Genomic DNA, 19,711 nt, shown 5'->3' with positions numbered 1-19,711 from the left:
TCTTGATAGATCATCTCTGTACCCAGTGGGAGGGGCTTAATAGCAGCAGAATAGAAGCTAGTTTCTGACATCGTCTGACTTTTCTTTTTTAAATATAATTTATTTATTAACTATTTTTCTGAAGATGCAATTTCTCATTGCATCCCTGATGCCCAAAAATCAACCAAAGCTTCATTTAGAGCTGCACATGTTTAGATAGAGAACAATTAAGCCAGTTAGTTACAAATCACAGAAACTATTAAAAAATAACAGTATTAAGCTGAAAATGTTGCACAAGATGATAAATTTTCATTTTTTTTCCAAAGAACTCAAAAAGTTCTTCTGACAAGAAGATTTATGAGTTCATTGGCTTAAAAGTTTTTTTTGGACCACTAATGCAACTAGTGTTTCAAATGTTTGAGCAGATAAAATGATTTTTTTCACGTTTATATGTGTTTTTCTTGTCATTTCTGCTGTATAAATCATTGATTAGAATTGTAGAAAATAATTACTATTGATATGAGAGCAATGATATCATAGTGTTAAAATCTTCTTTCTCTTTCGGCTTTTCCCATCAGGGGTCGCCACAGCAAATCATCCTTTTCCACCTCACCCTATCATGAACATCTTCTACCCTAACATTAGCCAACTTCATGTCCTCTGTTAAGACATCCATATATCTCCTCTTTGGCCGTCCTCTTGCCCTCCTGCCAGGCAGCTCCATCTCCAACATCCTTCTACCAATATATCCACTATCCCTCCTCTGAACATGTCCAAACCATCTCAGTCTGGCTTCTCTGACTTTGTCGCTAACACAGGCAACATGAGCCGTCCCTCTGATGTACTCGTTCCTTATCCTGTCTAACCTGGTCACTCCTAAGGAGAACCTCAACATCTTCATCTCCGCTACCTCCATCTCAGCCTCTTGTCTCTGTCTCACTGCTACCGTCTCTAACCCATAGAGCAGAGCTGGTCTCACCACTGTCTTGTACACCTTTCCTTTGAGTCTTGCTGGCACTCTTCTGTCACACAACACTCCTGACACTTTCCTCCAACCGCTCCAACCTGCCTGCACTCGCCTCTTCACCTCTTTTCCACACTCCCCATCACACTGAACTGTTGACCCCAAGTACTTAAACTCCTGCACCTTCTTCACCTCAGCCCCCTGTAACCTAACGCTTCTACCTTGATCCCTCTCGTTCAGACACATGTATTCTGTCTTACTACGACTGACCTTCATGCCTCTTCTTTCCAGAGCAAACCTCCACCTCTCTAGCTGTTCCTCCACCTGCTCTCTACTCTCACTGCAAATTACAATGTCATCCGCAAACATCATTGTCCAGGGAGATTCCTGTCTTACCTCGTCTGTCAGCCTGTCCATCAGCATAGCAAACAAAAAAGGACTCAAAGCTGATCCTTGGTGTAGTCCCACCTCCACCTTGAACTCCTCTGTCTGACCTACAGCACATCTCACCACCGTCATACTTCTCTCATACATGTCCTGAACTACTCTGACATACTTCTCTGCCACTCCAGACGACCTCATACAGTACCACAGCTCCTCCCTCGGCACCCTGTCATACGCCTTCTCTAAATCTACGAACACACAATGCAGCTCCTTCTGACCTTCTCTGTACTTTTCCATCAACATTCTCAAAGCAAAAATGGCATCAGTGGTGCTCTTACGGGGCATGAAACCATACTGCTGCTCACAAATCTCCACCTTCTTCCCAAGCCTGGCTTCCACTACTCTTTCCCACAGCTTCATTGTGTGGCTCATCAACTTTATTCCTCTATAGTTGCTGCAGTTCTGCGTGTCACCCTTGTTCTTAAAGATCGGAACCAGAACGCTTCTCCTCCATTCCTCAGGCATCTTCTCACTCTCTAGAATCCTATTGAACAACCTTGTTAGAAATTCCACTGCTGTCTATCCTAGGCACTTCCATACCTCCACAGGTAGGTCATCAGGACCAACGGCCTTTCCGCTCTTCATCCTTTTCAGAGCCTTCCTAACCTCATCCTTTCCAATCTCTGCTACTTCCTGCTCCACAACAACCACATCTTCCTCCCTTCTTTCCCTGTCATTTTCCTCGTTCATCAGCTCCTCAAAATACTCCTTCCATCTTTTCTGTACACTCTCCTGGGTTGTTAGCACCTTTCCATCTCTGTCCTTAATCACCCTTATCTGTTGCACGTCCTTCCCATCTCTGTCTCTCTGTCTGGCTAGCCTGTACAAGTCCTTCTCTCCTTCCTTTGTGTCTAACCTGTCATATAGCTCATCGTAAGCTTTCTGTTTGGCCTTTGCCACCTCTCTCTTCACTCTACGCTGCGCTTCCTTGTACTCCTGTCTACCTTCCTCAGTCCTTTCTACATCCCACTTCTTTTTAGCCAACCTCTTCCTCTGGACGCATTCCTGTACTTCCTCATTCCACCACCAAGTCTCTTTACCGTCTTTCCTCTTTCCAGATGACACACCTAGCACCTTCCTACCTGTTTCCCTGATAATCTCTGCTGTAGTTTCCCAGTCATCTGGAAGCTCATCCTGACCACCCAGGACCTGTCTCAACTTCTGCCTAAATTCCTCACAAGTTTCTTCATTCTGTAGCTTCCACCACTTGGTCTTCTTTTCTGTTTTCCCTCTCTTCTTCTTCCTGACCTCCAGAGTCATCTTACACACCACCATGCGGTGCTGTCTGGCTACACTCTCTCCTACCACCACTTTGCAGTCAATAACCTCTCTCAAATGACCTCGTCTACATAGGATGTAGTCCACCTGGGTACTCCTACCTCCACTTCTGTATGTCACTCTATGTTCCTCTCTCTTCTGGACGTAAGTGTTGACTACAGCCATTTCCATCCTCTTCGCAAAGTCCACCACCATCTGTCCCTCCAGATTCCTTTCCTTCACACCAAACCTGCCCATCACCTCCTCATCACCTCTATTGCCCTCACCAACATGCCCATTAAAGTCTGCTCCAATAACAACTCTCTCTCCTCTGGGGAGACTCTGTATGACCTCATCCAACTCACTCCAGAATCTCTCCTTCACTTCTAACTCACAGCCAACCTGTGGCGCATACCCACTGACTACATTCACCATCACCCCTTCGATTTCTAACTTTAAGCTCATCATCCTGTCTGAGACTCTTTTCACCTCTAGAACACTGTTTACAAACTCCCCCTTCAGAATCACTCCTACCCCGTTTCTCTTCCTATCAACACCATGATAGAACAGTTTGTATCCTCCTCCAATACTACGTGCCTTGCTGCCCTTCCACCTTGTCTCCTGCACACACAGTACATCTACCTTCCTTCTCTCCATCATGTCTGCCAGCTCTCTGCCTTTCCCTGTCATTGTGCCAACGTTAAGAGTCCCTATTCTCAAACCTATGTTCCTGCCTTTTCCCTTCTCTCTCTGGCCACGGACCCTTCTGCCTCCCCTCTTTCTTCGACCAACAGTAGTCAAATTTCCACCGACACCCTGTAGGTTAACAGCATCGGTGGCGGTCGTTGTTAACCCGGGCCTCGACCGATCCGGTATGTCTAAAGTGTTGTGGATGATTCGCATGGTTATATCATAGTGTTAAAATAATGACTGCTAATTATGGCAGAGACTACTACTATACTAGTCTATACTAGTTGTTTTTCTTTGGCAATTTTTTAGTAAACGGGTCCCGTGTTGCCCTTTGTACTACTCAAACCCCATAAAATAGCCCTCATCCTTTAAAAAGGTTGGTGATCCCTGCTGTACAGTATTTACTGTTAATATATTCTACATTCAATTATATAAAGTAGTTGGTTTTAATTGTGAATTTGCAAAATATAATATTTCTACCTCAATAATAATAATAATTGTTATTATTTAAATAATATATCAAATAATCATGAAACCAAAATGTTTATATATTTAACCTGTACATACTCCTCACCGACAGGTGGCAGTAATTCCACGTAAACCCTGCAGGAAGCAGAAGAGCATGCGCAGATGTGACACCGGAAACGGAAATGGCCCCAGACGGACTCATTTCGCTGCGGGACAGCCTAATTTAGGACATAAATAAAAACAGAGGGGCTTTGGGTTCGGTTCTGGTCGGTTTGTGGTTCTAAAAGCAGCAGTTGTGATGCCGCGTGGCGTTTGAAGGCTCAACATGGAGGCGCGCTTCGGCAGAGAGGTGGCGTCGATCGTGGAAGTCGGCATCCAGGCCACCGTATCCGTTTTCAGGGACGTCTGCGCCAAAGAGGCTCTGAGCACGGAGTGGGAGGACGCCCGGTCCGGCGAAATCCGGGAAATCGAGAAATGTTTGGTGGTTCAGATCCACAAAGTCTTCACCGAGTTCTGCTCGGAGCTGTTCGAGGAGAACGAGGCCCTGCGGGCCAAAGTGGAGCAGCTGGAGGATGTTCTGCAGAGGAAAGCCGGCCAGCTGGAGCAGGAGCTGGAGGCCAGAGTGGGTCAGCTGGGCCGAGACATGGAGCAGCTGGAGAAGGAGCTGAAGACCATGAGTGAGAGCGGAACCAAGGCTGAGGAGGAACCGAACCCGGAGCAGCCAGGTGAGGATGCTAAGATACGTCAACCTGGATCTGAGCTAGCTTCCGGCATGATCAGCAGAGTAAAAGAGTATTATTATTACCTGTAATTATTAATCTGACCTAAATTATAGTGAAAAGGCTGATTTTGAGGTATTTAAAGTTTAATTTGTGACATTGTGGGGCAGTAAAAGATCAAAATACAACCAAAAAAGTGACTTTATGAAGTTTTTTATTTATTGAATATAAACCTTTACTTCTAAACCCCAGAGGTGTTTTTATTTCAATCTCAAACAATTAAGAAAAACAAAACATCAGATCAGAGTGGTCTAGTTTAACGCATCCAAAATAGTAGGGAGTGTTCTGAGCAATCTTATTAATATTATCATAATTGTGCTGACAAACCGTTTCCCACTACAAAGACGGTAGAAAAGACGAGTGATTTAATAGTTTCCTTTAACCGGTTTGATGGATTTGATTATTTTGAGCACTTGGATGCAGAAGAGAAGGAGGAATTTAGACTTTTGACTTTGTCTCTTTGTTGTGACTGAACCAAACTGAGTGGGAAAAGCTGAACTTCCCCTCTGAAATGATGCTTCGTGGAACTTAACAAGAGCCGTTACCGTGACAACTCATCACACCGCACTGTAGAAAGTCCACTTTTTGGGGGAAAACTATGTAAACTAAAGTATAACAAGTTAAAAGTACTAATAATTTATTTAATATTTACCTTTTTCAAAAGTGACCATGATATAAAAGCGGGACAGTGCCCTTCAAGGTGAGCACTATCATCGGTAAAGGACTTTACAGAAGCAACCATCTGACATGAATATTAGATTAATGTATGGTTGGTGTTTTTTTTAAATTGTCTGTAATTAATTAAAACTGGCACAATCATTTGACATCCCTAATTAATTGATTTATAAGTCCTGGGCAATTTTTTTAATTGACCATTGATGTCCAGAATAATAAGTATAAAAAACATTATTAATCTAGAGGGTCTGACCCGCAGGGCTGACGATACGGCAAAGTAGCAGAGGTCTGAGATTCGAACCCAGTGGTACTCCGCGTGACACAGACACTTGTTTATGATCACCATAGAAACATTATTACCTGTGCCTTCAAAATAGGAGACAAGCTGTCTTCAAACTTTCCCCAAAAATGCCTGATTGTAAACTTTTTCTGCTATTGAATACATTTTTTTAATGAAAATGTTCCAGATTTAAGGTGTATTTTATCTCATTTATTACAGTAGTTTTGTTAAATCTAACTAAAACACTGTTTTATTCTGGGATCCGATAATATGCAGCAGGGCTGCACGATACGAGGAAAACTAGCAATTTGCGATATAAATTATCAACATTGTGATGATGATATAACTTGCGATACATGAACAAATAGCAAAACAGCTAAATGCATCATTTCTATTTCACTGCAACAGTTTCATAAAAATAAGAGTCAACATAACTTAAATAAACTCCAAATGACCCTCGTCTACATAGGAGGCGAGCAAACATGAAAGGAGTCCACCCGATTGGTCAAATTCATACGTTTATTTATTTAATTAGTTAAATACTTAAGGCTGCCATAGGATTGTTTTAGGACATTTATCACAATTTTCCGATATACGTATTGCACAGCTTCATATTGTGATAATGCTAAATTTGCAGTTTATTTTGCAGTTTTATTTTGTTATATTAGTTTTTGATGCAGTAACCAACTGTTTTATATTCAGTTCTGCTCTTAACTTATAAGATAAAATATTTTCTTTTGTCTAAAAAAATAAACAAGGAATAAGGAAACAAACGGCAAGAGCAGAAACCTGAAGAACAATCAAAGTTTTGACCAAAAAAGATGAAACATTTATTTAGATTAACGTCTTTCTTTGCAGGATTTTACTTTTCAAATAAATTGCTTTAAAATTTTACTGAAAATGTTTAGTAAATTTGGTTCAACAATTTTTAGTTAAAGTTTATATTTTTATGTTTAAATGTGCAGAAAATATTTCACAAGTCCATGAGGTGACAAGAATCAGAATAACAGCAGGTTTTCGTTTATGACTGGAGTTTTGGTTTAGATTTGGATTTAGAGATGAATTGTAATTTAAGTCTGCTACTAAAGTTATCTGGGGGCAAAAGTGTGTAACAAAAGTAACTTAAGTAATCCTCATCACTCGTTTGTCTGTGAAACAGGGGGGCCGCTGCAGCCCGCCTTCCATCACCTCGCGTCCCCTCAGGAATCCACCTCAGACCAGGTTCCAGAGTCCGCCCCCGGCTCCCCCCCTCTGTCGGCAGACGCCGCCCACTCTGTTCCCACGGAGCCGTTGGTGGATGCTCCGCCGCCGCTGCCTCCCACGTCGTTATCCAGAGAAACGCTCATCCTCAAACCCGCATCTCCGGGGTCCGAGCCGCCAGGCCCCCCCAACCAGGAAAAGGTGGGTGACCTCACACCGTCGCGTTCAGATCTGTTCTGATTGATTTGAACGGAAATGTTCCCTCCCCCGTTCTTGTTAAGTTTGATTTATCTGTGGAGAGGTGGTTCCGCAGAACCCAGCAGAAGCACGGTGGGGCGTGGAACAGCTGCTGAACTCGCAGCAGAACACGTCAGGGGAGAACCGTGATCCTGATCCATCCCTGGTTCCTTAGTTCAGACAGATGTCAGGCCTTTCTGGTTTAAGGTGGCTCTGATGGGTGGATGTTCTGAGACTTCAGTGGTGAATCCAGAATGTAGAAATCCTTCTAAAGAGTGGTTTGTTTTTTGTCTTAACCCAGGCGGTTCTCATTTCTTCTGAGCCTGTGGAGCAAAAAGAACCTGGAAAGGTGGGGAGGCCAAGGAAGCAGGCGCAACAAACCACCAAAGGTAGGTGATTCCATCCAGTCCTGGTCCCTGGGAACCTCCACCCTGCAGAAGAAAAGCAGGAAGGTGGATCTCAGGGATCCGACTGGGAAGCTTTTTTCTTTGCGGCCTTCAGCTTCAGATCTGCTGGAACGATAAAGCTCTCATTTCTGCTTGTGTTCTACTTTGCAGCTGCTTCTACCTGCAGCACCGAGGAGAAGCAAAGCGGTCCAGCTGAAATTCAGGGGAGGAGTCTAAGAAGATGGGAGTCCCAGGCAGGGAAGCGGTTCTTCTGTGAACACTGTGACTCTGGTTTTCACTGGAAAAGTGATTTGAAGAAACACGTGGAGCTCCACAAGAGAAAGTTTTTCTGCCAGCTCTGTCACGAGAGCTTCCTGGATGAGGCGTCTCTGGAGAATCATCTTTCCAGCCACGGTTCGGCACAAAGCTTGCTTCCTTTCAGGTGTCCTTACTGCAAGAGGTCGTACCGCAGAGAGGAGTCGCTGCAGAACCACCTGAAGCGCCACCAGCAGGTGAGGCCGCCCAAGCCTTTCGGGTGCGACCAGTGCAAGAAGACCTTCAGGGTTAAGCAGTCTTTGGAGAACCACCTTCTACGCCACGAGAAGTGGAAGCAGTTGTTGAAGTGCCAGCTCTGTGACAAGACCTGCAGGACATCGGTGCAGCTAAAGAGCCACATGGCGGTGCATTCCGAGGACCGCCCCTTCAGCTGCGCCACGTGCGGCAAGGAGTTCAAGAGCAAAGACACCCTTCGCTTCCACCAGATGGTTCACACCAACGCCAAGAAGTACAAGTGCCCCATGTGCGAGGAATCCTTCAAGTACGCCCACTCCCTGACGGTGCACAAGCGGAAGCACACGGGCGACTCGCCCTTCACCTGCGACCAGTGCAACAGGTCGTACCGGACCGGAACCGCTCTGAAACGCCACAAGATGATCCACACGGGGGAGAAGCCGTTTACCTGCCACGTGTGCGGGGCCAGATTCAGCCTCAACAACAACCTCAAACGGCATCTTCGCATTCACACGGGGGAGAAGCCCTTCACCTGCCAGGACTGCGGCAAGAGCTTCTCGGACAACAACAAGCTCAAGAGCCACATGCTCATACACGGCGCTCGGAAACCCTTCATGTGCGACCTCTGCGGAAAGACCTTCCTCTTCAACTGCCGGCTGCTGATGCACCAGAGGTACGTCCACGCCAACAAGAACCAGGACGTGGACGGCGGGCAGACGACCTTCTTCCAGAGCAGACAGAACAAGTTGGTCGTCATTGTCAAGCCGTTCAGCTGCAAGATATGCCTGAAGGGTTTCAGCGCGGCGTCTTCGCTCAAACTCCACGAGCGAGGCCACAGCGAGCAGAAGGAGTTCAACTGCAGCCTCTGCGGGAAGGCCTTCCACAACAAGTACTCCTTCAGCTACCACCAGCGGAGTCACTCGGGCGAGAAGCCCTTCGTCTGCGACAAGTGCGGGAAGCGGTTTTTCCAGGCCGCCAGCCTAAAGCAGCACGAGCGCATCCACACCGGCGAGAAGCCCTACAAGTGCGACCAGTGCGGCAAGGCCTTCAGGACCGACGGAAACTTCTACAGGCATATGCGGATCCACACCGGCGAGAAACCGTTTGAGTGCGGGTACTGCCAGAAGAAGTTCCACCAGTCCAACCAGCTGAAGTCCCACCTGCAGGTCCACACGGGTCAGAAGCTTTACTCCTGCCAGCAGTGTGGACACGGATTCTCCGACTCCAGGCAGCTCAAGAAGCACGCCTGTGAACCGTCGTAGATGGCGCCCGCCAACCGAACCTTGGAATTAGTTTGGAATTAGACGTTACGAATCTGAATTGTCTGAACTTCTTTATTCTTGTTACTCAGAGAATTCCTTCAAGGCGACAGCATCATTGTTTTTGCCATTTATCATTTTGTGTGTGCGAGCGATTTGTTACCAACTTTAAGAAAGAGATATTTTTGTTCTGATTTAAAAAAAAGAGAGAGAGAATAAATAAGACAGCTAAATGTAAAAAGAAATTACGTTTAGATTGTAATGCCTCCTTTTAGCTTACATTGTACATTGATGCAAATTAAGGGTTTAAAATCCCTTGTAATTTATAGTTATTTGACAAATGGAAAGCTTTATTTCTTGTTTCACTAATAAAAAAAAAAGAGGGAGAGATTGCGCCAACTGCGTTTTATTTTGAAAAACCTAATTTCTACCGGCGGAAAAATGGCTCCTCCGTTGTATCTCTGATAATCGCTCGACGAAACAAAAATGATGGCGGAAAATGTGTTATATGTAGAAATAAAGTTCATATTGGACACGCTCGTAGAGGCTGCCGTGGACGTGCTGGGGGTTTCAGGGCGACAAACCGGAAACGCGAAGATGGAGGTGAGTTTTAGCGGCGCGTGTCCTCGTGAAGTGATGTTTGTGTCTCGGGGTCATCTCGACCCGCGGACGGTCTCTGGGGTTTTTCTAAACGCCTTTCAGTCCGTCAGAGACGCTGTTGGAAGGAGATGGGAGGGAAACTTAAAGCAGTGAAGGCGTAGTGACGTCAATCATGGCGGACTTTGTCAGCCAACGTTAAAAAGTAATTTGCACAACTGAGTTTTAAATCGCTCTTTTAAGACATTTTTAATAAGCTGAACAAAGATTAAATTAAATACGCAATAATTGAATTTCATATTTATATATTGAAATATTGTCATAATACTTTATTGCCTCGTTAGGAGCAAAAAAAAAGTCTAAATCAAGTTTGTCTTAGTTTAAGTGTAATACAAGTACACTTAGTTCATACTGAAGGAATTTATTTTTTGTGGTTCTCATTTCTCCTAGGTTTTTATCTTATCTTTATTTCATTGAAGGTTTTCTTTCTGGTTTACTGTGTGTGGGTTTCAGTAATTTCAATTAAAAGGGACTTCCTGATAATTGCATAGGTAAAGAGGTTTCAGGAATGCAGCTCCAACCTCCAACCCCCTTCAGGAGAAAATGGTCTTTGATCTTCTGAGGCCATTTGGTTGTAGGTCTGACTTGGATCATGAATCAATCATCTCAATCCCTGGGAACCGCCACAGGCATCTGCTCCCGTGTGAAGAACAAAGCTCTAGGATCGACTTCCTGCGGTGACAGTTCCTGCCACCCATGGGGATTCCGTACCGTGTCTATCTGTGAGGTTCGCCCCCAGAGACCAGATGCTGTGATTCTAAGGATGGGCTGAAGGAAGAAGGCGGGCTCCTCTGTCAGCCAATCTCTAGCGACCAGAGGCGGAGATTCGGCGGCCATTTGCTCCCGGGGGAGGATGTTCTGCCCACATGCTTAAAAGTCTGAACTCAAGGAATTTTCCTGTGTCTCCAGACAAGCTGCATGTGAATTCGGAATGTAACCTCTTGCGTATTGCAGGCCTTGATTTTGGACACCCAGATCGATCTGTTTTATTTTGTTTTACTCTGTTTTTAGAAATATTGTTAGGGAATAAATTTGTTAAACTTAATCCGACCGAATCCCGTGGTTTTCTTCTTCTCGACTTTATTGAACATGCAACAAAGGAAAGTAATCTCAAAGCGACAGATTATATTTTTCCAACAATACTAAGTGGGGCGACATACTTGAACTTTACTTTTATATACTGTCTATACATAGTAAACCTAATTTGTTCCAATTTAATCTGCAGAAGTATTCCATTACTATACTTTTACACTTGCTTTACTTATACTCAAGCAAGTGTACTACGTTTAACTGAGCGCCTTTGTCATTTTAGAATCATTATTTTCACAAAAGTTTGAGTTAAAAAAAGATCAAGGATCAGATTTTATGTCAGTCAAATTCTGACAAAAGTAGTACTAGTAATATTTAAATGTATTAATCTTTTAAAAAATACTTTTTAAGGATGTGAACTAAATGTAAACATTTTAAAAGAAGCACCCAGAAAAAAATTACTCTTGCTATTTTTTTAAAATCAAATTAATAATTACTTGGATGTAATAATTTCTAAAATGTGTAACAGACATTAAAAAAGTACTCAAGTGAGTACTTCATATTATTTCTCAAGAAATAAAAGTAGATAATCCAAAGTGAAAAAGTAAAATAATATATTAGCTTCAATTTATCAAATCAGTTTGTCTAAATATGTAAATAAAAATCTTACACTGAGTTAAATGAGCATCACGTCATTATGATGTATTTGTAATCTATTACATCTCACCGATCTTCATCCCCACAGTCGGGCTTTGGCGCCACAGGGGAGATGTTGTCCAGGGAGACGAGCAGAAAGATCTGCTGCGTTTTCTCGCAGATGTCGTCTCTTCTGCTCTCGGAGAACTCCGCCCTGAAGGCTCAGCTGGAGCGGCTGGAGGCCGAGCTGCAGAGCGCGACCAGAAACGTGGAGGACGCGCGGCGGTGGCGGGAGAGCGTCCTGAGCGGCTGCCCCGTGCTGTTCCAGCAGAGCGGCCTGCTCTTCCGTCTGAAGCCCTTTGGAAGGCTGATGAGGAGGACGGATGCACAGCAGGAGGATGGAGAAGATGAAGAATCCTCATCTGCTGCTCAGGTGGGCCGAGATGACGGTAAGTTACTGGAACTGAGAAATAACTTTGACAAAGTGATCATTTACAGTCTGGTTAAGAAAATCTGAAATAATTAAAAGTTGATGAAAATAATTCCATCAACTTTTCAAAACCTGTATTTGACTTGACTTCTTGGGTTTTTCTATTATCAGACACGGTTGTGTTTTTTCACATACCTAACATGTTTCGACATACTCAGAAATGCAATTTTAATCTGTAATATTTATAATTAACCATTATATTTTTCCTCCATCGTAAGAAAAAGGCCACAAGGCCATGTTAAAAAGCCTATTTTCTTTGGAATGGGTCTCTAAGTTAGGAGTTGATGTCCTAAAACAATTGGTTTGTGTCCTGCAGCTGTGAAGGATTGTAGCGGTCCAAACAGGACACAGGAAGCAGTGCTCAGCAGCAACAGGAAGTTGTTTGTGACGAAGCACACGGACACCCACGGAGAGCTGAGGCCTTTCGCCTGCGACCAGTGCCCCAGAACATTCAGGACCTCTGTGACCTTCCAGAACCATCTGCTGCGACACCAAGAGAAGATCCAGGCCAGCTTCTCCTGTCAGCTCTGCAGCAAGACCTTCAAGAGCAGAACGGGCCTGAAGAGGCATCAGCTGGTGCACACCGACGCGCGACCTTTCGTCTGCTACGTCTGCCAGAAGGCCTTCAAAACCAAACACAACCTGCACACTCACGAGTCTGTGCACGCCGCGGAGAAGCCAGGCGGCAAGACCTTTGGGGACGCTGCCACCCTGCAGAGCCACCATAGCGTTCACGCCAATGAGCAGCCTCACGTGTGCGCGGCGTGCGGGAAGGCTTTCACCAGGAGGCGCTCGCTCAGAGCGCACCAAGCCGTGCACAGAGGCAAGACCTTTACATGCGAGGTGTGTGGCGTGGGCTTCACGTTTCAGCACAACCTCAGGAGACACATGCGTCTTCACACGGGCGAAAAGCCCTGCACGTGCAAAGTCTGTGGGCGGAGCTTCATGCACGACAACAAGCTGAAGGCGCACATGCTCCTCCACGGAGAACGGAAGGCGTTCATGTGCGACCTATGCGGGAAGACGTTCCTCTACAACTGTCAGCTCAGGAAGCATCAGAGGACTCATGAGGAGAAGCGGGTCACGGGGAGGAGGAGCCAAGTTAGAGGAAGCCGCAGAGTCATCTACCGACAGGACAAAACCACGACGGACATGACGCCCTTCAGCTGCACAACCTGTCGAAGGAGCTTCGACTCCACCGGGTCGCTGAGGAGACACGAACTCATCCACTCCAAAAACCCGCAGTACACCTGCGACAAATGCGGCAAGTCTTTCCATTACAAAGCCACGTACCAGTACCACCAACGGGTCCACTCCGGAGAACGGCCGTTCGCCTGCGACGTCTGCAGGAAAACCTTCATCATCCGCAAGGCGCTGACGTCCCACATGCTGCAGCACTCCGGGGAGAAGCCGCACAGGTGCCAACACTGCGACAAGACCTTCAGGATCTACACAAACCTGCTGAGACACCAGCGGGTTCACACGGGGGAGAAGCCCTACGAGTGCGAGGTGTGCGGGACGCGCTTTCGACAGCTCGGACACGTCAAGTTTCACATGCAGCTCCACACGGGAGAGAAGCCGCATTCCTGCAGCAGTTGCAGGAGGAGCTTCTCTGAGTCCAGGCTACTGAAGAGACACAAGTGCAGTAACAAAATGTCCGGCAGATCCATCACTGCGTCTTGAGATGTTCGGGGGTCTCAAAGTGCTTTTTTCAACGTCTAACGGAGTTTAAAAGGATCTAATGAACTGCAGTCGTTTGGTGACATATAGCTGAGTGTCATCTGCATATATATGTTTGCGCGATCTGACCCACTCATACATGAGGAACAGGTCAGAGAACCGAGCCCTGAGGAACTCCACGACATGCTGATGATGTCTGGCCCAAAATCACAACCAAAACAAACATTTACAGTCTGATTTCAAAACTATTTTTTCTGTGGTTACATTTAGTAACTGTACTCAAAGGGGTGTGGCCTTTTGATGAAAAAAATAACAATATAAATCTGTGACTCTATGATGATTTCACTGAGCATTTTCCAACAACTATGTTTACAACTATTTCCAAGGTTTAAGTTCAGTTACATCATAATTGGCCAAAATGACAATAATTGAGCTTTAGAAACACAAACCACAGGCATTTACTTTACATTTTATTCCTGGAGAGACTGAATCGACTAGAAAAGAAATTTTTCCCCGGAGATGATGTTAGCCAGTTGGTTTTGTGTCATCCGGATCCTAATTTTTGTTGTTTTTAATGTCTTTAGTTTGTAATGAGAACTAAAGTAGTAATAAAAGTTGCAACTAAAAGATCAACTTTATTTTGTTTATCATGACTTGCTCTTAAGGCTTTTTTTTTTTAATGAAATAAGGAACAATGGTCGCCTTTATCGCTTACCCTGTGGCACACTTATTTTAAAGAAAAGTACAAAATAGTAAAATTTGTCTTTTTGCCAGGTTTATAAAAATGTTCCACTTTTTGTTAAAGCTAAAGTTAAAAAAAAAATATATATATATATATATATATATATATATATATATATATATATATATATATATATATATATATATATATATATATATATATATATATATATATATAATTAACAAAATGTACTTTCACAAAATTAGATTTTTAAACATGTTGAATGTTTTTTGTAATGGAAGTCACTGGATGAAAGTGGACTGTGAAACGCTGAAAGGTTATGTGTTGTGTATAGTTTTTTAGATGTTGGGGAGGGAATTCGAACATAGCCGACGTCTCCATTTTTGGAGACATTTTACAGTCCAAGTAGAACTTCAGCCCATTATTTGTAGTAAACCCCAATGTTTTTTTGTTTTGTTTCGGTAATGCTTTTATTTTGAAAAGATTGAACCGGTAGAAGAAGTGTCCCGTTGAACCCGCGTGCGTGCCTTTCTCTTCATTAAAAACAACTGCAGCAACGAAGTGAACAAACTGACATGAACCTGTAGTTCAGGACCGACCCGAACTCACTCGGACTTTGTCGGAATGGATGGTCTGGAGGTGAAAGTTTCCTCCATTTTGGATGAACTTATAAACGCAACCGTGTCGGAAATGTCTAGAGATCCCGGCGACCGTAACTCAACTGGATTGTCTCCGTGTGTGAGTGAAAACACCGAAGGCTCCGCCGACGAGAAGGTACGCGGAACAGCGCGCGCGGCTCCGGAGCCACTGCTGCTTCCGTTCATGCGTAGGAGTTGGTTCATCATAGAAATAGAGCAGCTAGCTTTAGTTAGCATTTATTTTAATCCTGTGTTTACGTTGTTCTGTCTGTTTCAGTGTTCGTCATTAAAACAGAAGCTAAAGAATCATATTGTGGGGTGCTCAAAATGAAATAAACGACACCGAAAAGACCAGAAACAGACGCCATCTTGACTGAGGCTTATCTATTTACTGTATATCTAGCGGCGTCGGAGCTACAGGTTTCGCCTTAAAGAGGCTCTAATAATAATACACATCGGTATAGCTATAGAAACTTTTGTAATTATTTTTTTAGCTTATGTCAAAATTTTAATAGTGTTTGTTGATATAGTAACAAAAATTCTTTAAAAAAAAACAGCCAATACACATAGAAAAGGAGGCTTTTATTTTGATGATCTGCTTCTTCCTGTCATACTTTATTAGATATTTTAATCTTCCAAGTTCTAATAATTACTTAAACACTAAGATAAATTTTATCTTCTCATGTTTAAAATGTGATTTGTGTCCACATATATTTACTTTTTTTCCCTTGTGTTCTACTGTATTTTTATTTTTTGGTTGCTCTAATTGTGGGGTTTTTTGTGTTATTTTAATTTGTATTTTTTAGGTAATTGTAGATTTTTGTGGATCATTACAGGGGGGTTACAGCATTTAGCCCCCCCCCCCCCCCCCCCCCCCCCCAAGCTCATGCCTGTATCCGGCCATAGTTGAAAACATTTTAAGTATATTAGAGATTTTATGAGCAGAACTAACGCAATAATCCAGATAACTTCTTGTCATTCAAAATGTAACTTTAACTGTTTGTTTTCGGTAGCAACATTTCGCTTCTTATTTATTTACTTATTGACAGGATTTAGTCTCGACTATTTAAACCAAAAACATTTTTTAATGATTGGTTTATTAAACAAAACCTGAACATTTCTGATTTGCGGTCTTTGAGTTTAACGGTGACAAAGTTCAGTCTGACTCTGTACTTGTTTGTATCAAAACATTTCATCGTCTCCATTCTGAATAACGAACCCTGTTTTCTTCTGACTCATCACTCTTTGTGTCTGTAAGTGTGATGAGGATTTTCTTGATCAGTTTCATGAGGTTCTCAGCACAGATTGGAGTTTTTCTCCTCTTCTTTAGATGCTCCAGCTCAGGCTCTTCACGGCGCCTTTGGTCCGTGAAGCTGCAGAGAAGATCGGCCAGCTTTTCCGCGAGTGTTCTTCCGATCTGCAGCAGCAGGTACACGACTCCTGCTCTGCCGTCACCAGCCCCCCCTCAGCTGTCTGCTTAGGAGGGTCTCTCTGTGGTCTGAAGGTGTCCCAGGGGGCGGCCGAGGCCGCGGAGCTGAAGAGGAAACTGGAGGTGGTGGAGATGGAGCTGAAGCTGGTGCTGGAGGGCAACGGCGGGCGGGGGGAGGCAGCAGAGCGGGCGGAGAGGAGGAGCACCCCGAATGGCGGGGGAATTGGAGAGGGTGTCCAGCGTTCAGGGAGGAAGAGTCGTAGAGGTGAAGAACCACTCCAGACAGACATGAGGCCTGCCGGACCGGACCATTCCCTTTATGACTTCCATCAAACATTCCTTTGTTATATTTATTTTATTCAGTGGTGACCGTCGGTAACACTGGAGTGAAGAGATCTCCCATAATCCATCTGTGGAAAGGCAGAACATACGAGGTAAACTCCACCCGCATCTTCGTCTTTCCTCTTTTACGGCGTTGTCATAGAAACTGCATTTAGGAACTTTGGTACAATATTCAAAGAAAATAAGTGTCCAAAGTCAGGTTTGAGTGACATCTTTCTTCCTGTCAGGACAACGCTCAGACGGTCCTCATAAAGGAGGAGGGGGTGGAGGCTCCTGACTCTGTTCAGCACACAGAGGACCCGGTTCTGTACGATGGAGGTGGTCCAGATCAGCAGGTGGGTTCGCAGACGCCTTCTTTGATGCTTTTCACATAGTGATTCCCCTGGAATAGATTTTTATCTGTGTTTGAGGATGGAGGAAACTGAAACGATGGTGTCAATCCTCTGTCAGATGGAACCGGACGACAGCGACCCAGAGTACACCGTCAGACCCAAACGGGTCCCGAAGCTCAAATCTCTCAGCGTCCGGGCAAAGCGGGAGGGTCCGCCTCTGAGCTGCAAGCACTGCAGGAAAACCTTCACCAAGCTGCTGCAGCTGAAAGCCCACCAAGCCGTCCACGAAGCCAACACGGAGAAGCCGTTCCTCTGCACCCAGTGCGGCCGAGGCTTCTCCTTCCAGAGGAGCCTCGACGCTCACATGCTGCTGCATACGGGTAAGTCACGAGTCTGTCCTCCCCCAAACAGCCTGGACCGACGTCATGTACTGGGGAGAAGTGACGACACCACAACGGCACAGCATTCCTGTCAGGAGAGCAGCTGCGGTGTCCTTAGGCGCGGGCGGGATACACCCTGGGACGGATCGCCAGCCTGTCACAGAGCCCATGGAGCAGAAGGCATCCAGCCCGATACGTTAGCCCGCCGCCCGGCGGACAGCATAGTGCGCCAGGGAGCGAGCGGCGCCACTCAGGGTCTGCTGGCCCACGGGCGGTTGGCCGGCGTGGGTGCCGTTGTAGCGGGCGCGACCACTCCAGCTCCATGGGCTTATGATGTTTATCTTATTTACATCCAGATAGAAATATTTTTGAAAGAAAACAGGAAACGGTGGTGCCAGTACTTCCAGCCAGGTTGGGTTTACATGTGTTCATGTCCTTTTGAGGAACACGCTGGGGGTCAGATGCTACTCAGATGATGAAGGGCCGTTTATCTTTTACAGGAGAAAGACCCCACGTCTGTGACACCTGCGGAAAGGCCTTCACCCTGAAGCAGCTCCTGAGAAACCACCAGCGCCTTCACGCAGACGTGCGTCCGTTTTGCTGCGAGGTCTGCGGTAAGAGTTTCTACCGAGCGCACAGCCTGAAAATGCACCAGATGGTCCACACCGGAGAGCGCGCCTACAACTGCCAGTACTGCAGCAAGAGCTTCACAATCCACGGCAACCTGCAGCGCCACCTGCGCATCCACACGGGCGAAAAGCCCTACATGTGTCAGACCTGCGGGAAAAGCTTCAACCAGGCCGATACCCTGAAAAGCCACCAGCGCATCCACACCGGGGAGCGTCCCTTCAGCTGCGAGACCTGCGGCAAGTGCTTCATCCAGAAAAGCACCCTGAAGACGCACCAGAAGACCACGCACTCAGACCAGAGCGCGCTGGCCTGCGTGGCGTGCGGCGAAACCGTCGCATGTGTGGACTCCTTTCGCAAACACCTGCAGACGCATGCGGTGAGCATCCCCTGCACCTGCACCATCTGCGGCCAGCGGCTCTGCTCCATCACGGAGCTGCGCCTGCACCAGCAGCACCACACCATGGACCGACCCCACAGCTGCAGCGTGTGCTGGAAGAGCTTCAAGTCCTCCAGCTACCTGAAGATTCACGCCAAGATGCACAGCGGCGAGCGGCCGTTCGCCTGCAAGATCTGCGGCCGCAGGTTCACGCAGCACAGCAGCCTCAAGTCGCATCAGGTCCGTTTAAATCCACCAACGCGACTCGTCAGGTGATCACGTCCAGAACCAATGACCTTTCCCCTCCCCACACAGGTGGTCCACACCGGAGAGAAGCCGTTCAGCTGCGACGTCTGCGGGAAGCACTTCAGCAACACGGGCAACCTGAACAGACACCAGCGCATCCACACCGGCGAGAAGCCCTTCAGCTGCGACGTCTGCGGCCGCAGCTTCAGCCAGGGGAACAGCCTGAAAGCCCACCAGCAGATTCACACCGGAGAGAAGCCGTTCATGTGCGACAAGTGCGGTAAGAGTTTCTCCTACATGAGGAACCTGAAGGAGCACAAGTGCGTCTACATCTGAAGGTCGTCCGAGCGTCCGTCGGAGCTGAACCCAACAAACAAGACCATCGTCATCGTCCTGAACGAAGAGGGAGAAGTTCACAGATCTGACTCTCTTTTTGCACTAACATCACTAAACCTTTTGAAACAGTTTTCTTACCTCAACGTCAAAGTCCTACAAACACCTGAAACGGTTTTCACAGCACCTGTAGACAAAAAACAACAAACATGGACTTTTTTTTTTTTTTTTACAAATTAAAGTGTTTTGGATTTGTTTAAAAGTGTTGTTTTTGATATGGCTGAACAGTGGCGCAGTGGTTAGCACTCCTTACAGCAAGGTTCAAGTCCTGACAATGCAGGTTTTTTTCCAGGCTCCTCCCACTCTCCAAAAACAGGCATCAGTTTGGCTGGTTACTCTAAATTGCGTGGCCCTGCGACAGTTTGGCGATGTGCTTAGGGTGTACCGTGCCTTTGCCCAACAGAAGCTGGGATAGGCTCCAGCAACCCCCCGAAAGGGGGTTCTGAAAATGGATCCACGGGTTGCCAAATTCTCCCCCTTCTGCAGATGCTACCCCTCTTACATTCCCGGCCAAAAGATGGCGCCACAGTCCACGAGCTTTTCCTTTGGCTTCACCTGTAAACTGTAACTGCTGACATCTTTTTAGTTTCATTGAATCCATTTGGATCAAAAGATTTTCAAC

At 45.7% G+C, this 19,711-nt stretch overlaps 3 protein-coding genes across 4 annotated transcripts; all 3 read left to right on the top strand.

The window, feature by feature from the left end:
- Positions 1–3,936: 3,936 nt before the first annotated feature.
- LOC101163753 (zinc finger protein 62) lies at positions 3,937–13,949 on the top strand. Its single transcript, XM_020708050.2, has 6 exons — positions 3,937–4,527; positions 6,696–6,937; positions 7,275–7,362; positions 7,531–9,128; positions 11,560–11,899; positions 12,257–13,949. The coding sequence occupies exons 1-6, from the start codon at positions 4,128–4,130 to the stop codon at positions 13,621–13,623; spliced, it is 4,035 nt and encodes a 1,344-aa protein (XP_020563709.2). The 5' UTR covers positions 3,937–4,127; the 3' UTR covers positions 13,624–13,949.
- On the top strand, positions 9,350–12,246 carry LOC110016280. The gene is made up of 2 exons (XM_023962065.1): positions 9,350–9,731; positions 11,560–12,246. Exons 1-2 carry the CDS (start codon positions 9,615–9,617, stop codon positions 11,965–11,967), a joined length of 525 nt encoding a protein of 174 aa, XP_023817833.1. The 5' UTR covers positions 9,350–9,614; the 3' UTR covers positions 11,968–12,246.
- An 845-nt stretch (positions 13,950–14,794) lies between the features above and the next one.
- On the top strand, positions 14,795–19,291 carry LOC101161862 (gastrula zinc finger protein XlCGF26.1). 2 transcript variants are annotated; one of them, XM_023961725.1, is made up of 8 exons: positions 14,796–15,097; positions 16,292–16,390; positions 16,466–16,655; positions 16,754–16,824; positions 16,960–17,067; positions 17,183–17,444; positions 17,945–18,690; positions 18,766–19,291. In XM_023961725.1, exons 1-8 carry the CDS (start codon positions 14,948–14,950, stop codon positions 19,030–19,032), a joined length of 1,893 nt encoding a protein of 630 aa, XP_023817493.1. In that variant the 5' UTR covers positions 14,796–14,947; the 3' UTR covers positions 19,033–19,291. The 2 variants fall into 2 exon arrangements, with proteins under 2 accessions (XP_023817492.1, XP_023817493.1); XM_023961724.1 differs by having other exon boundaries at positions 14,795–15,097; positions 16,292–16,655.
- Positions 19,292–19,711: the final 420 nt, after the last annotated feature.

This window comes from Oryzias latipes, chromosome 13, assembly GCF_002234675.1.
Source record: "Oryzias latipes chromosome 13, ASM223467v1".
Lineage (NCBI taxonomy): Eukaryota > Metazoa > Chordata > Actinopteri > Beloniformes > Adrianichthyidae > Oryzias > Oryzias latipes.
This window is presented reverse-complemented; position numbering and strand designations above follow the sequence as displayed.

Excerpts from the sequence above, each read along its gene's own strand:
- LOC101163753 (XM_020708050.2), top strand. The coding sequence starts at position 4,128 with ATGGAGGCGCGCTTCGGCAGAGAGGTGGCGTCGATCGTGGAAGTCGGC. Across the intron at positions 7,363-7,530 it reads GGCGCAACAAACCACCAAAG|CTGCTTCTACCTGCAGCACC; the intron begins GTAGGTGATTCC and ends TCTACTTTGCAG. Across the intron at positions 11,900-12,256 it reads TCAGGTGGGCCGAGATGACG|CTGTGAAGGATTGTAGCGGT; the intron begins GTAAGTTACTGG and ends TGTGTCCTGCAG.
- LOC110016280 (XM_023962065.1), top strand. The coding sequence starts at position 9,615 with ATGATGGCGGAAAATGTGTTATATGTAGAAATAAAGTTCATATTGGAC. Across the intron at positions 9,732-11,559 it reads CCGGAAACGCGAAGATGGAG|TCGGGCTTTGGCGCCACAGG; the intron begins GTGAGTTTTAGC and ends TCATCCCCACAG.
- LOC101161862 (XM_023961724.1), top strand. The coding sequence starts at position 14,948 with ATGGATGGTCTGGAGGTGAAAGTTTCCTCCATTTTGGATGAACTTATA. Across the intron at positions 16,825-16,959 it reads GGAAAGGCAGAACATACGAG|GACAACGCTCAGACGGTCCT; the intron begins GTAAACTCCACC and ends TCTTCCTGTCAG. Across the intron at positions 17,068-17,182 it reads GAGGTGGTCCAGATCAGCAG|ATGGAACCGGACGACAGCGA; the intron begins GTGGGTTCGCAG and ends ATCCTCTGTCAG.